A 17,359-nucleotide genomic window follows, 5' to 3' on the forward strand; every position below is an offset into this window, starting at 1 on the left:
TGAAGTTTCTTGGCTTTGGACGCATATTGAGTGCAGATTTTACTCAAAGTGCAGTGAAGCTAGAGAAACGTTTTCACCCAAGTAATGGTCTGATATAATATCATGTTATGGGTTTCTTGATTGTTTTGCATTGTTTCTAGGAGACAAGCTCTGTAAAGAAAGGCCAAGTTACTAGAGTAAGATGAATGGATTGACGAGCTTTAGTTTTCTAAATATCACAGTAGCTACATCGAGAGAAATGTACACATCAGCTAGAAGTTAGGCAGTTAGTGAGATAGGGGTGTCTGTGCAAGCAGAGAGAAGAACGGAAGCATTTGAACTATATTTGGGGAGAGAATACATAGGATTTGATTCCATACATGATTGGAGGTATATAGAAAAGAGAAAGGTCAGAATGACTGTCAGGCTCATGGCTTACAGTTGGATGAATGGAAGATTTCTGTCACAGGGGGAATGGATGAATGACATGTGTCACATGAACACAGTGACCTGTGTGAAAGTAATTAAAGAAATTATAATACATGCTACAGTGTAAATGGTCCCTGTAAGCATTACAAAGTCTGCATAAGCATAAGAGAAGGCAGACACAGGACTGGGGAGAGAGCTGAGTGAGTACAGTGCTGTTGCTCCAGCATGAAGAGCTGAGGTCTGATCTTCTTCTCCCATGTAAATGGTGAGGGTGGTGGCCTGCACCTGTCATCACACATTAGCAGGTGGAGACCATGTGATTGGTGGTGAGGCAGCCAATCAGAAGCAGGGAACACCAGGCTCAGGGAAAGAGCCTGTCTCAAAAGAAGGGAGAAAGCCATCCCACCTTCAGTCTGTGGACTCTGAACATTCAGTCCTGAGTGTGCAGTTACATGCTTGCACACACACACACACAGACCGTGGGCATAAGAAGCCAGATGCTGCACAGTTCCACCTGATCATATGTGTGAATCCACAGACAAAAGAAGGAAAACAGAGTTTGTCACAGGTTAGGGATACGCAGGAGGGGGTGAATGGTTTCCTTTGTAGCAACGATGAGGCCTTAGAACTAGATAGAGGTGGGGGTTGTCTCCAGTATGAAGGTGCTAAGTGCCACTCGACCTTGATCTTTAAAGTGCTTACTTTTGTACAATGTAAGGTCAATTCTTTAAAGATTAGAAGGATAGTGTGAGTGTTTTGGCAGTGGGGAGACTGGGGAAAGCAGGCTGTGTGGGGCTGGACTACTCCAATGCAGCATAGATCCATGAGGAGTGTGCATTTGATGTGGGTCTGTCGTCGAGCATATAAGCCTACGCTGGGATATAGGAAACAGTTGCCAGCTCTGAGATGTCAATCATGAAACAGGTGAACTCTTGTGACAAAATATATGGAGGAAAACATAGGATGCTGGACCATTCTTTAAAGTGGTACTCATAGCTACGCTATAAAGAAGAAACTGTGGTCCTTTTCAGACAGTGAAACCAAGAATAAACCTCCTACCTCAATCAATATGACCAAGATCAGACAGTTAACTCATGTGTGCCCAGGCTTCCAGCCTTCTGCCTTTCTCATGCCAGCATGATGATGCCATTTAAAACTTCATCACAGCCTCTCCCTCTGGCCCCATTCTTCCTGTCAGCCACAACTGAGTATTCACACATGGCAGGCACTGTTCTGGGCATATGTGGTTGGAAAGTGTAGACACAACTTTAGTCTCACCAAGGTGATCCAGTAAACAAGTAAGCATATCCCCCAGATACACCCTTGAGAATCACAGAGCAAAGACACCTCTCCAGGTTTATAGGTAGGAGGGAGATTCCCAGAGAACACGATAGTGAGCCTGAGGTTTGCAGTAGAAGCCGATGGAGTGAACGTGAGAGAGACAAGGATTTCTAGATCAGCTGGCTGCCTCTGAGTATACCTGACCTCTGGTATTTCCTGTCGTCTGCTCTTCTCAGACTCTCGCATTCCTAGCTCATTACCTATACCAATATTTTCTAAATTCTTGCAGACCATGCAAAATGCAAATGAAATGGCCTGAAGTTCATCAACTTGAACTTCATTCTGGATACAGAGTTTAAGGTCCATAGTCACTACAGTCAGAGGCAGGTGGATCTCTGTGGGTTCCAGGCCATCCTGATCTACATAACAAGTTCTGGTGAATCCTGACTTTTAAGAAGTTCAGACCTTCACATGCTATTAATCGAAGGTACATCAGCCTGGCCTTCAAAGTGAGCCCCAGCCCTTGAGCAAATTACTTTGGTTCTCTTTTTGTCCAATGAAAATGACTGACCCCAGAACCTCCTTCAAGTTAGGCTGGTACTCTACCACGGAGCCCATCTGTAGCACTCTCTTTACTTCTTAATTTGAGACAAGATCTCACTCTGTTCTTAAGGCTGGTCTTGAGCTTACTCTGTAGATCAAGCTAACCTTGAACAAGCCATCCTCCTTCCTCGGACTCCTGAGTAGCTGGAATGGCAGACCCGTGCCAGGAGGCCTAGCTAAGTGTTTTTGTGAAAGAGGAGCCATAATGTCCTCTGTTCAGAGTAGGACATGAATGAGAAAGAGGCACTAAGTGTTGAGTGTATTATATAAGCTCAGAAAAAGAAAGGTCACTGCCCTTGGCAAGGAAGGATTCTGAGTGCACTGGGTTCCCTGTTTTTTATACTGTTAAAATCGTTACCTACATACACACTAAAGGTTGTAGTGTGGGTAATTTGAAGTGTATGACTATAAACTACATGTTTAGGATGCTCTTCAGAGAAAACATTTTTTAAAAAAAGAACAGATTAAGAAAACATTGGTATAAACCAGTTTTTTGGTTGAAACATAGGAAAGAGTTAAACATCTAGAAATAGGATTTTGCCTTTTAGGAATTATTAGCCAATCAGGGAGCTCAGTGGTGATGTAATGCCTGAGGCGGGCATTGCATTGGTTAAGTGTATTGTTTCTCTGGATTCAGTGAGAAGGAGAGCTGGAACAGAGGGGTTAATCATTATCATATTCTCTCTCTCTCTCTCTCTCTCTCTCTCTCTCTCTCTCTCTCTCTCCCTTTCTCCTCTGTGAGGAAATAGCAGAGCTCATTACACTGTTGGCACTTGCTTTCCTATAAAAGCCATACTTGCCTCCTGCCTCCCTCCCAAGCAGAGCACATGTTCCAGTAGTACTACAGAGGAGGACCTAGGAGGGGGCTGGGAAGAGTGGGAGGAGGAGCAAGAGGAGGAGTTGTTCTTTAGATGAAAGAGCCCCTTTGCTGGGCTGTGGCCTCTCCATGCCACCTGGGATGGGAACTGCTCTACACACACCCCATGAATTATTTAACAGCCACCTGCTTCTGAGCATTGTTCAACCTGGAGGGATCCTCAGAACTAGGAGGTGAGCCCAAGGATCTGGAAGAGGGAGTGGGTCTGGGAGGTGAAGGGAAAGTCTCTGGGTGGAGGGAAGCAACAGCCCTAGACTGGGACAAGCTCTGGCCAGTGGCTGTCACTGGCCTGTAGTGTGATCTCAGGAAGGCAGGTCTCCCTTTCTGAGTCTGTGTGCTAAAGTGCACATGGTTCTGTCAGGTGCTGGCAGGCACTGTGCTCAGGAGGAACTGGGAACAGACTTGTCCTTGGTGTAGCTTTCTGTGAAATGCTCCCTAAAGGTAAAGGCTTGGCTTTGGGAATCCAACCAGGATGGGATCTAATGAGCCAAGCATCCAGTTATAAAGCTGTCCCTTCCTTGTATTGTCTGCGCTCCCTGCTTAGTGCTCTATCCCAGCAGACGATGGAGTAAAATTTCGCCAAGAATCTCTGAATGCTCTTATCTCTTTGCCATGAAACTGCACTGGTCTCCTGCACTGTCCCCTGTGTCCCCAGTGCTGCTCTTGCTGCACAGCTCTCTGAGGCTCCTCCACTGGCCTCCTGCACAGCCCCCTACAGGCCACAGCGCTGCCCAACCCTATTCTAAGACATCCAGCTGCTGAGCTGTGGGTCAGAGTCACCCGTGTTCTGCACAACCCCTAGATCCCCAGGCTTGCTGTTGGACTGTGACAGCTATCTGAGCAGCTCACTGAGGTTGGGCATCCTCAGTGGCTCCGAGTCTCACAGCCTGGACCCTGTCCAATGCCTGCCCATCTTCTGCTACCTCTCCATCTCTGAGGATCAAAGGAAGGGGGCGCCTGCTAGGGCTTGGGAGAGGTGCTACAGTGCATATTGGTTGGTGGGTGACACTGCAGCAGGCCTACTTGCAGGCCAAGCTGAGCACTTATACTGGAACTCTTTCAGGAGGGGCTCCTTCGGTTCTCTTTGTTTCCCAGTTTCTTTTTTATATCATCATCATCATCATCATTGCTGCAAAGTGTCGTTCTTGTTGAAATGAATGCCAATGAACTTTTATTTTGAATGAACAAAATATCCACAAGAGGGCAGTTGTGATGTGGAAAGAACAGAAATTCCAAACACTTGTTTAGGTTTCAGATGAGTTTGAAATTCTAGTTTTAGCTTTAAAAGAAAAGAGAGCCAAGCACCAGCAGCTATCAGCCACCATTCCATCTCTTCTCTCACCTGACAGCCTTAGTTACAGTCCAGATGTGAGAACTCTTACATTGGAAGGGTTTCCAAGACCAGTGTGAGCCAGCGGGCTGCCACCTCCCTAAACTATAAGTTTCTAGAATTGAAACTCAGTCCAACTCTTAAAGTATCTGCTAGTGAATAATACAATAAATAATCATAAGCTTGAACATTTACTACGTTTCCTGGGCTCACCATTTTGTTAATTTGCCTTTTTCTGTTCCATATGCATTTTTACCATCATCAGGTATAATGAATGGGTCTTAGCAGATTCCACTTGGGTGTTCTACTGAATTCTTCTTTCTCTCTCTCTCTCTCTCTCTCTCTCTCTCTCTCTCTCTCTCTCTCTCTCACACACACACACACACACACACACACACACACACACACACACAGAAAATGCTTTCTTAAGATGATGTCGGGCTGGAGAGATGGCTCAGAGTTTGAGAGCACTGACTGCTCTGCCAGAGGTCCTCAGTTCAAATCCCAGCAACCACATAGTGGCTCACAACCATCTACAGGGGGATCTGGTGCCCTCTTCTGATGTATCTGAAGAAAGCTAGTGTACTCATATACAATAAAAACTTTTTTTAAGGATTTAAGGATCCGGATGTAGATCTCTCCTGAGAGACACAGCCAGAATACAGCATATACATAGGCGAATGCCATCATTAAACCACTGAACTGAGAACAGGACCCCCGTTGAAGGAATCAGAGAAAGGACTGGAAGAGCTTGAAGGTGCTCGTGACCCCATATGAACAACAATGCCAACCAACCAGAGCTTCCAGGGACTAAGCCACTACCCAAAGACTATACATGGACTGACCCTGGGCTCCAACCCCATAGGTAGAGATAAATAGCCTAGTAAGGACACCAGTGGAAGGGGAAGCCCTTGGTCCTGCCAAGACTGAACCCCAGTGAATGTGATTGTTGGGGGGAGGGCGGTAGTGGGGGGAGGATTGGGAGGGGAACACCAATATAGAAGGGGAGAGGGAGGGGTTAGGGAGATGTTGGCCCAGAAACCAAGAAAGGGAATAACAATCGAAATGTAAATAAGAAATACTCAAGTTAATAAAGATAAAAACAAAAAAGGAGAAAAAAAAGATATTCCACATACCTAGCACATTGTAGGGATTCAAATCCCTACAATGAGAGAGCCCTGAGCTATTAGAATGACCAAACTACTTAGCAGGCCTTACCAGGTGCTGATGTGGAGAGATCACTTGGAACACTCAGGCATTGCTAACTGACTGGAAAGCAGCACAGCTGCTCTGGAAATAGTTTGACAGTTTCTCACAGACTTTTACAATGCCTTAGAGCATGGAACTATCAATCCAAAACTATCTGTGTCCACACATAGATGCCTGTGCTATATGTACAGGTGTTGGTATCAGTGTGCACTTGTGAGTGTGAGCAAGTGTGCATGCCACCCACAGGTTGACTTTTACATTACTTACCACATCACTCTTCATGGTTTTAGTTGTGTGTTTGTTAGAGACGTGATCTCTTACAGCACCTGGAATTCACCAATTCAGCTAAACTGACAGGAGAGTAAACTTCAGGGACCTCTCTCACTCTCCCAACCCCTGTCTCATGCTGGGATTATAGACATATACTGCTTTTCCAAACTTTTCTTTAATGTTGGCAGTCATGGTGATGGTAGAAGTAAGGTTCTGCTAGGAATCCAAATGCAGTTTCTCCTGCTTGCACAGCACACACTTTACTGACTGAAACATATCTGTGCATATGACATTTTGTGGTGACACAACATTGTGATAGAGATGAAATCTATGGTTGCAGTTGTTAAAGGTGAGATGTTTGTGACTATGGCAGGATGATAGCAGGCATATTGTGAGCATAAATGGAACTGTTCAGTATATTGATCATGGATCATGGATCTGACAGTTACATGCACACACACACACACACACACACACACACACACACAAAGAGAAGTGGAGGCAAACAGAGACACAGAGAGATATTGAGACAGAGAGTCAGCCAGCCATAAAAGCATATCCCTGCAATCCCAGCACTTCAGAGGCTGAGATAGGGGAATTTTGAGTTGGATGGTAGCCTGAGATCCTGACTAAAATTAATAGAAAGCTAGTTAGTCAATCAGTCCACCCATGTTGCCTCCTTGATTAAAACTTCTAACATGGGATGGAATCTAATCTCTCTTGCTCAGAGCACAAATTCCTAACAAATCCAGCTTCAGGGACCCTTTAATAACATCATCTCTAACTTCCCCTTACTGGCCAATGTGCCTACTCTGAGACTCATTTACTGTTTCTAGTTTCTCCAAGATATTTCCAGCTGCTACTGAGCTTCAAATGAAACTCATTATCAGCTCTATAGATAGAATGACACTAAGCAGAGTTAAGAATGCCTCAAATATTTGTTGAATGGATAAAGGAATAAACGTAAGAGATCAACTTTCAGTCCTGAAATTTCCGGTGCTCTGAACCTGGCCTTACGTTTTAGTTTTGTATTTTCCCCAATCTAGAAATAATTAATTCAGCCCTTGGTACTTTAAAACTGTATTCAGGCTGACATCTTACTGTAGCTTGCTTGAGCAGGAACAAGATCTAGGAGACACAAAGGCTGAAAACTCATGTTTTCTTAAGAGTGAGTCTACATGAATCTTAACCAAGAGAAAACTACTTAGAAGCACTACCACCCTGAGAAAATGAGATGTCCCTGTAGTATCTTTCAAAGGAGGATTAGCACCTAGTTCTGGGTCTCCTACAGGTTCATTGGGTCATCTCAGAGTCAGCAGAGTGAGCCCTACGACTGAAGGACACAGAGTGTCAATAACAAACTCAATGTCACACAAAGCTGGGTAACACCTGGCGTACTTCCACTCAGGTGTTTACAGCCTTCAGCCCCATTCTTTTTCCACTTGGGATTTTGGAAGTAATGTTTATTCATGAGAATAAATGTCAGAGGTGTCAAGCAGGATGCACAAACTCAAAGATGGCCTAGTTCTCCTCTGAAGTTTCTGAAAGACTGGCATAGTCAAGGCTGACAGAGCAAGAGTCCGATGACTGCACATATTTATTGAACATCTGTTCTGTAACAGGTCTTGGACTGGGGTTTCCCCCAGGTACTGTCATTTGATTGTCAAGATTGTCTAAACATCTTTCAGCACCCATGTGTAGAGAGCGGCGCGGCGAAACAAAGATGGCGCCGACATCCAGCCTTGTCTGGATATAAACGACTTACTGCGCATGTGCAGGCTTGTCCCCTTGCTAGGGCTCCCTCTAGTGGTGAACAGCGGTACTGCACATGTGCGGTTTATGCACCAGGTGTTAGTTGACCGTTAATATGCTAATGAGGTGATTCATTCTCCGCCAATCCCTGGAGGACAAGTAGTGGGGTGATCCAAGCCCCACCAATCCCTGAGAGATAATTAGCATACTGTTGTCTATATAAGCCGAGCGATTTTGCTGCTCGGGGTCCCTGTTCAGAAGAGCTGTAACACTGAGAAGAGCTGTAACACTAAGAAGAGCTGTAACACTGAGAAGAGCTGTAACACTGAGAAGAGCTGTAACACTAAGAAGAGCTGTAACACAATAAAGGCTTGCTCGCAGAAGAATCCTGTTGCCGCGCGTCGTTCTTGCTGGCGGGACATTGGGCGAGTGACAAGTGGTGCCGAGACCCGGTAACCAACATCGCCGGTGCCGAGGGGACCCTTCAGTGTGCTGAAGAGGATTCAGAACTGTGAGAAGGTAAATTAAAAGGCAAGCTCCGAGAGGCATGCCCCTTTTTGGATTTAGTCTTGCCATGGAGGGATTGTTGCTCGTTTTTATAGTGACTGTTGTCTTCTTACTAGTTGTGTTAAAATGTGAGGACATAGTCAAGGCAGGACAGAACATTCAAGAGAGCATGTCAGAAACGGAGCAGAGTGAGAAATTAGGAGCGCGCAAAAAGAAAAAGGTTACTAAAACAAAAGTGAAAGAGATACAAAAGGCGGAAGAAATGCCGCTGGAGGAAAAAATAGGTATACCCCGGAGGATGAAGTACAAGTCATCCGGAGAGGATACTTTGTATCCATTAAAAGAATCAGAAGCCTTAGAACTGACTGGTAGTGACTCTGAGCAAGAGTTGTCAGAGTCGGAGGAGGAGGAATTAGAGGAAGAGGCAGCCAGATATGAGGAAGAAAGATATGGGCCTAGGTGGAGAGCCACTGTGAAGAAACCGAAAGTTATTAATGCCTCGGTGGCCTCCACTCCCCCGCCTTATATAGAGGGGAAGTGCGAGTACTCTTTCTGTCCACCTGAAACACAGCGAGCACTTAGGCAAATGTTTCCTGTGTTTGAGGACGATGGCGTTCGTTCTCATCAGCCCCTAGAGCACAAGCAAGTTAAGGAACTGGCAGAGTCTGTTCATGTCTATGGGGTTACTGCTAATTTTACCATGTCACAGGTAGAAAGACTAGCAAGCATTGCCATGACTCCAGCAGACTGGCAATCTGTGACAAAGGCCTGTCTCCTTAGCATGGGACAGTATATTGAGTGGAAGGCATTGTGGCACGATGCTTGCCAAGCACAAGCACGCGCAAATGCAGCAGCAGGACAACCTGCCTGGACATTTGACATGTTAACTGGACAAGGGCAATGGGCCAATAATCAAACTGCCTTCCCCTTGGAGGTATATGCCCAGATTGCTATTAGTGCTGTCAAGGCATGGAAAGCTCTAACTAACAGAGGAGAGGTGTCCGGGAACCTGACCAAGGTCATCCAAGGACCAAGTGAGCCTTTCTCAGATTTTGTGGCCCGCATGATGGAGGCTGCTGGTAGGATTTTTGGAGACCAAGACCAGGCCATGCCCTTAATAGAACAGTTAGTTTTTGAACAATGTACCAAAGAATGCCGCAATGCAATCCTCCCCTGGAAATCTAAGGGGCTGCAGGCTTGGCTGAAAGCCTGTAGGGAAATAGGAGGACCACTTACCAATACTGGTCTAGCCGCGGCTATATTACAAGGACAAAGGCGGCCTGGCCTCTCTAGCAGAGGCATCACGTGTTTCCAATGTGGAAAGCCCGGTCATATGAAAAGGGAGTGCAGGAATCAGAATCCTGGCTTTAATCCAAAGAAAGCCCCAGGACTGTGTCCAAAGTGTAAGAAAGGGAAACATTGGGCCAATGAGTGCAGGTCAGTAAAGGACATAACAGGGAAACCCTTGGATATGTCAAAAAAACTCCAACGGGGCCCCCGTCCTCAGGGCCCTCAAATATATGGGGCAACCAGCTCCCCGGTAACCTGGGCTCATCAAACTTCCCCAGGAGAGCCACTCCGGGTTCCGCAGGATTAGACCTCCGTGCCACCTCCAGAATCGTTGTAACCCCTCAAATGGGGGTGCAGCCTATCCCCTCTGACTTTCATGGCCCTTTACCACCCAATACAGTCGGGCTGCTTTTAGGATGCTCCTCTACTACTCTTAAAGGATTGGTGGTACATCCTGGGGTTATTGATCAAGATTATGAGGGCCAGTTGAAGATCATGTGCTCCTCCCCATGAGGTCTCTTCTCCATTTCCCCAGGTGACTGGATTGCACAATTGCTTGTTTTACCCAGTTATCATGCCCAGTTTAAATCGGGAAGTACAAAAAGAGGAAAGAAGGGTTTCGGCTCTACAGGCACTGATTCAGCATATCTTATGGTCGATTTACACGCTCGACCTACTCTGATCCTAACCATTGAAGGAAAGACATTTGAGGGAATTCTAGATACAGGGGCAGACAAAAGCATTATCTCCACTAAATGGTGGCCTACAAAATGGCCCATTACTCAATCTTCCCATTCATTACAAGGTTTAGGTTATGAAGCTAGTCCAACTATTAGCTCTAGGCCCTTAAAGTGGAAAGCCCCAGAAGGACAGGAGGGTAGTTTCGTCCCATATGTTCTTCCTTTACCTGTCAACTTATGGGGAAGAGATATTTTGGCTGAGTTAGGGCTTAAACTTATGAATGAGAATTCCCTACCAGCACAGAGAATGGTAAGGGATATGGGGTATGTCCCAGGAAAAGGAATTGGTAAGCATCACCAAGGAACTACAGAGCCAATTCAACCCACTGCAAAACCCGATCGTCACGATCTGGGTTTTTCTTAGGGGCCATTGAGGGGGCTATGCCCATACCGTGGATAACAGAAGAAGCTGTATGGGTTCCTCAATGGCCTCTCTCCTCTGAAAAGCTGGAGGCCGCTCACCAATTAGTAAAGGAACAGTTGCAATTAGGACATTTGGAACCTTCAAGCTCACCCTGGAATACTCCAATATTTGTTATAAAAAAGAAGTCAGGAAAATGGAGGCTATTGCATGATCTTAGAGCAATTAATACACAAATGAAATTGTATGGATCAGTCCAACGTGGTCTTCCGCTTCTTTCTGCCTTGCCAAAGCAATGGGAGGTTATTATAATAGATATTAAGGATTGCTTTTTCTCTATTCCTTTACATCCTAAGGATAAAGAGAGGTTTGCCTTTACTCTGCCTGCAATAAATCATGTGGAGCCTGATGAGCGCTATCAATGGAAAGTCTTGCCCCAGGGGATGGCAAACAGCCCCACTATATGTCAGTTATATGTACAACAGGCCCTGACTCCTGTCAGAGGGCAATATACATCACTAACGATTCTTCATTACATGGATGATATACTCCTCTGTAGATCCAAACCTCAAGAGCTTGAGACAGCATATGCTGACTTAATAAAACATTTCCAACAGTTTGGGCTAACTATAGCTACTGAAAAGGTTCAGAGATCGCTGATGGGCAAGTTTTTAGGAGCCGTTGTACATCCAGAAGTTATTACTCCACAAAAAATTGAAATCAGGTGAGATCACCTACAAACCTTAAATGATTTTCAAAAACTTTTGGGAGATATTAATTGGCTACGGCCATTCCTGAAAATATCTACTGCTGAGTTAAAACCTTTGTTTGATATATTGGAAGGGGATCCGCAATTAACATCCCCGCGATCCCTGTCTATGGAGGCTGTAGAGGCCCTCCAAAAGGTGGAGAAGACTCTTTCTGAGGCTCAATTAGTAAGGATACAACCTGATGAACCTTTTGAGCTATGTGTTTTGCAAACTGCTAAATTACCCACTGCGGTGTTATGGCAGAATGGCCCCTTACTTTGGATTCACCCACAAGCCTCTCCAGCTAAAACCATAGAGTGGTACCCCTCAGCGGTGGCAAGATTGGCCATGAGAGGACTAAAAGTAGCTGTAACTCATTTTGGTAAACATCCAATAAAAATTGTTATACCCTATACTGCAGAACAGCTCCAAGTGCTGGCTGCTACAAATGATGACTGGGCAATACTTGTGTGCATCTTTTCAGGGGTGTTTGATAATCACTACCCCAGGCACCCCATTTTGACCTTTGCAAAATGTCATCCCCTTGTGTTTCCCCGGGTTACCAGCATGGAACCCCTTCAGGCAGGGGATATTGTTTATACGGATGGATCGAAAACTGGTTTGGGTACTTATGTGCATGACGGTAAAGTGGTAACTAAGCAATTTACCCCTAATTCCCCTCAATTAGTTGAGTGTCAGATTGTATTGGAAGTGCTCCGAGTGTTCCCTAGTCCATTAAATATTGTTTCAGATTCCTCCTATGTGGTTAATTCAGTTAAATCTTTAGAAGTTGCGGGAATGATTAGAACCACTAGTACAGTGGCTTCTATGTTTCTGGAGATCCAGCAGGAGTTACTATCTCGGCATTCCCCTTTTTTCATCACCCATATAAGGGCTCATTCAGGGTTGCCTGGCCCAATGTCTCATGGGAATAACCTGGCCGATTTGGCTACTAGAGCCACTACGTTTGCTGTGCTGACTCCTGTGGAAGCTGCCACCCAGTTCCATTCCTTATTTCATGTTACTGCTGAGACCTTACGCAGACGTTTTCCTATATCTAGAGCAGAGGCCAGAAAAATAGTGCTTCGCTGCGGTAATTGCAGTGCGTTTATTACCACCCCACATGTGGGCATTAATCCCTGTGGCCTTCGACCCCTGCAGGTTTGGCAGATGGATGTTACCCATGTCCCCGCCTTTGGAAAATTAAAGTATGTGCATGTTTCCATCGATACATGCTCCGGGGTCATAGTTGCTTCTCCCTTGTCTGGGGAAAAGGCCTCTCACGTCATTGCCCACTGTCTTGAGGCTTGGAGTGCTTGGGGTCTTCCTAGGCTGCTCAAGACCGACAATGGCCCTGCTTATACTTCAGAAAAGTTTAAACATTTCTGCAATCAGATGGGTGTTGCACACCTGACAGGACTTCCTTATAATCCTCAAGGCCAAGGAATCATTGAACGTGCCCATCGCACATTAAAGGCTTATTTAAATAAACAAAAAGGGGGAATTGGTGAGGTGCCGCCAACCCCCAAGGTTGCCATCTCCACTGCACTTCTTACTTTAAATTTCTTAAATTGAGACGCCCATGACTATTCGGCGGCAGAACGCCATGGGCAGTGGCCTATTCCACCCAAGGATCAGGTGAAGTGGAAGGATGTACTCACTGGAGAATGGAAAGGCCCGGATCCTATTTTAATACGATCCAGGGGAGCGATTTGTGTTTTTCCGCAGAATCAAGAAAATCCAATTTGGGTACCTGAGCGTTTGACTCGAAAATTGCCTTCTGCTCTTCCTGAAGATGAGACTACGAACCCTACTATTACTACTGGGAATGGTAATACAGGTTAATTCGCTCACCCTGTGGGCTATTGCCAGATCCTGGCCAGTACCCATGCCAGTTCATAGCAATTCTACTGTTTTGAGAATAAGACTGACAAGCATAATCTCTGGCCTTGGTTTCAATGGGTGCTGTCCAATGAGCAAGGGTTATATACATCCCTGACCCCCTTTGCTAGGTTGATGGGAGAGAACTTCGTGATGTATATTGTTTCAGCTACCAGAAAAAGGTGATACCAGGTTGATTAATATTCAATATAATAACCTCTTGGTAAATAATACTGCCACTAGTACTTCAGTATGTGCTAGATCACCTTTTTCTGATAAGCACTAATGTAAGCAGTGGTGCTTTAAATTGTAATAGCTCTGATGTAGTCTGCTATTTAGCTGAATGCTGGGATGGCACCAATGACACCGCAGTGATGGTTAAGATTCCCTCCTTTGTGCCAATCCCAGTGGAGGCAAACCCAGATAGCTTTCCTATTCTTACTTTGCTGAGAGCCAAAAGAGATTTTGGAATTATCGCAGCCATAATGTCAGCCATTGTGCTGTCTGCTGCCGCAGCTACCACAGCTGCAATCGCTATGACCAATCAAATACAGACGACTGAGACTGTCAATCAGAACTGCAGTGGCGCTAGAGATACAAGAAGAATTTAATACCCATTTGGCATCTGGCCTTCTATTAGCCAATCAAAGGATAGATTTAGTTCAAGAACAATTGAAGCACTGTATCATATGACACAGCTGTCTTGTGTTTCCTCCCTTCGAGGTTTATGCATTATTCTTTTGCGAGCTAACTTTTCTCAGAATTTTCAACAGAACAAAGAAATCTCGAATTATCTGAAAGGAAACTGGTCCATGAAAGCAGAGCAACTATCAAGACAATTGCTGATGCAGATTGCTGTCCTCAACAGCACTAGGCTGGACCCCATCACAGTTGAAGACTTTACCTCATGGATTACCAATGCTTTCTCCCTTGTTAAGGAGTGGGTGGGCATGTTTGTCCTGGGGAGCTATTGTCCTCCTGGGATGCGGAGTAGGTCTCTGGCTTATTGGCTGTTTAAAAAAGAGAACATGCCAGACACAAAATGGTTGTTTACCAGGCTATGACCACCATTAAAAAGGGTACTTCTCCCAACATATGGCTGGCCTCTTTGAAAGATCAAGAGTTCGCCCTAGATCATTTTTGTCACAGTCATGTGGAGTCATTGTATCCAGGGACGGGCAACTTTCCTCGAACTCGGACCAACCTAAGACACGGGGCCCGGTGGCGATAGGGTAACTCTATGACGGGTAAGGCCGAGTTTGGATGAGAACGACCTAAGACAGGAGCAATGACAAGATTGACGTGACACCCAGATCTAGACCAGTCATTTTATTAAACAAAAAAGGGGGAGATGTAGAGAGCGGCGCGGCGAAACAAAGATGGCGCCGACATCCAGCCTTGTCTGGATATAAACGACTTACTGCGCATGTGCAGGCTTGTCCCCTTGCTAGGGCTCCCTCTAGTGGTGAACAGCGGTACTGCACATGTGCGGTTTATGCACCAGGTGTTAGTTGACCGTTAATATGCTAATGAGGTGATTCATTCTCCGCCAATTCCTGGAGGACAAGTAGTGGGGTGATCCAAGCCCCACCAATCCCTGAGAGATAATTAGCATACTGTTGTCTATATAAGCCGAGCGATTTTGCTGCTCGGGGTCCCTGTTCAGAAGAGCTGTAACACTGAGAAGAGCTGTAACACTAAGAAGAGCTGTAACACTGAGAAGAGCTGTAACACTGAGAAGAGCTGTAACACTAAGAAGAGCTGTAACACTGAGAAGAGCTGTAACACTGAGAAGAGCTGTAACACTAAGAAGAGCTGTAACACTGAGAAGAGCTGTAACACTAAGAAGAGCTGTAACACTAAGAAGAGCTGTAACACTGAGAAGAGCTGTAACACTGAGAAGAGCTGTAACACAGTAAAGGCTTGCTCGCAGAAGAATCCTGTTGCCGCGCGTCGTTCTTGCTGGCGGGACATTGGGCGCGCGACACCCATGCACTTGTTGGCCCGTTTATACACAGAGAAGGACATAAACCCTTCAAGCAAGGATGCATTGGAACTCCGCACTCCCAGCCAGTCTGGCTCATAACCTGTTAGTTCCCTTGAAGACAAAAGCAGTATCAGCCCTGTGCAAACCCATGCAGATTTTGATTTTCTATTTCCTTTAGGCTGGGCCAGCATCTTGTGCACTGATCAGCACGGGCACTGCTGTTGAGGGTTACATACACAGAAGCCATACATAGTGCATGCTCTTGGTGACTAAATTCTTTTCAATGTATTTTTGCCTATACAGCTCTTCATTTCCTACTATGGCCTTGTGACCTAGAGAATATGAGTGTTCCTGCTATACCCTTGTTTATTCTTCAGAAAGAATAAACAAGGAATCTGAGATCTAATGGGAAGGTTGAAGGCTATAGGGTTCTGTTTATTGCCAGGATTTCTGCCCACTTTGAGTAAGAGCACGGAAGGTGAACTCTACTCTGCGGGACAGCTCTGTCTATCCCTCTATATTCTGGGTCTCCTCCCTACTTCTACCCACTCCTGTGAACTGTGCCCTCTAGTCCTGTAGAATAATGACTGTTTCTTCCCTACGATAACCTTTTGTAGATCTGGATGGTGCTTTCTTAAGAACACCACGTGGGCTGGACAAAGAGTCACGTGTCTGCACTCTTTAAAGTTGACTTCATGTGCTTAGGTCTGGCTCTAAATCTCAGGTGTCATACAAGGTAATGAGACTTGCCTCCTTGTTATACAGTACCAGAAACTAATTCTGTTCAATTTTGGAAGCTGCACTCATGAATCAAGCAGCTTAGTTGGGAAGGCAAAGAACAGAAAGCTTATGTGAGGGGATCTGGTGTAGTTGCCTGGATATATACAGCCACACGTGCAGGGAATGGGTCTCAATTCACCCATGAGAAACGATTGCTCACCTGGGAAGCAAAGCCCACATGAAATAGTGCTGGGCCAGCTCCAGTGGACCCTGTCTGACATGAAACAATCGTGGTCAGCAGGACATAGATATGTGTTCCTCGGAACCTGGTCTCCTGGAGACACTTGGCCACTTCCTCTCGACTTTCTGCCTACTGATTTGAACAGGTACGATCCGGACTTAGATACAGGCCCCTTTATTCCTTTTTCTACTAACGGGAACATCGAGACCTGATTTGGGCTTTACGGACCATGCCTCTTTTGAAAGCACTAGTAAAAATTAAGTAGAATCAGAATGAAACTCTAAGAGATGTGATCAATAACTTACAACAGGAAGAATGAACTGTGGATAATCCAGACCTCCTAGATAGTGAAAGAATCAAGGCACTAGCAATTAGAGGGGAGAGTCCCGTCAATTATAAAAAAATCCATACATTTAGGAATTCCTATCAAGTGGTTACATGGAAGAAAACATTATTTAATTAGAGGAAGGTGGTGGGTCCCTCCTCCAGGTAAAAACAGCCTGAGTAGATACAGGACCGCTGCAGAGCCATTGCCCTACACAGGGACATATGATGAAGGTGATAGATGGGTTAATATTGATGGAAAGAGAGTATTATATTATTCTTTAAATTTTATAGAACACTTGGCCAGATCACATCCCCCTGCTTGCCTATTATCAAAAGGAATTATCCTATCTTTAAAAAGACGATTACATAAATTTTGGCTAAGAGAGAGTAAAAGAATAAAGATTCCTTACAGCTGGCTGTCCTGTTGTTATCCGAGAGATGATATTTAGAGATGGAGGTAAATGAGGTTTATGACCACCGTCTGGCACCAGTCCGATTCTCAGGAAAGTTTATTTCCTGTCTTGCTTTCTGTTCTGAACTTCATTTAAACTGTTAAACTTTTTCTTTGTTATGGTTTGACTGTACCCTGGCAAGGGGCCAAAAATTAGCTCCTGTTCAAGCATTGTATATAACCACAAAGCAGAAATTTAGTAAAATCACAGCAGATTCAAATCACCCTGAGTGTGTTGTGTCTGTCTGTCATTGCGCCAAACCTGTGCCTTCCTGAGTACCAGAGCCCTCCTTTTCCCACAGTGGTATCCTCCGTCTGAGTAGTCCGTGGCACCAGTGGATTTAATGAAGTCTATGGCTCACTTAAACAGGATCA

At 45.2% G+C, this 17,359-nt stretch overlaps 2 protein-coding genes across 7 annotated transcripts in view; both read left to right on the top strand.

Moving 5' to 3' along the window:
• The window catches only part of LOC134479845 (putative sperm motility kinase W), a 665,424-nt gene that overhangs the window by 322,043 nt on the left and 326,022 nt on the right, over positions 1 to 17,359 (top strand). The window lies entirely within an intron of this gene.
• Positions 8,278 to 17,208, top strand: LOC134479844 (igE-binding protein-like). Its single transcript, XM_063264536.1, has 2 exons — positions 8,278 to 13,208; positions 14,032 to 17,208. Exon 1 carries the CDS (start codon positions 8,278 to 8,280, stop codon positions 9,832 to 9,834), a length of 1,557 nt encoding a protein of 518 aa, XP_063120606.1. The 3' UTR covers positions 9,835 to 13,208; positions 14,032 to 17,208.

This window comes from Rattus norvegicus, chromosome 7, assembly GCF_036323735.1.
Source record: "Rattus norvegicus strain BN/NHsdMcwi chromosome 7, GRCr8, whole genome shotgun sequence".
Classification (NCBI taxonomy): domain Eukaryota; kingdom Metazoa; phylum Chordata; class Mammalia; order Rodentia; family Muridae; genus Rattus; species Rattus norvegicus.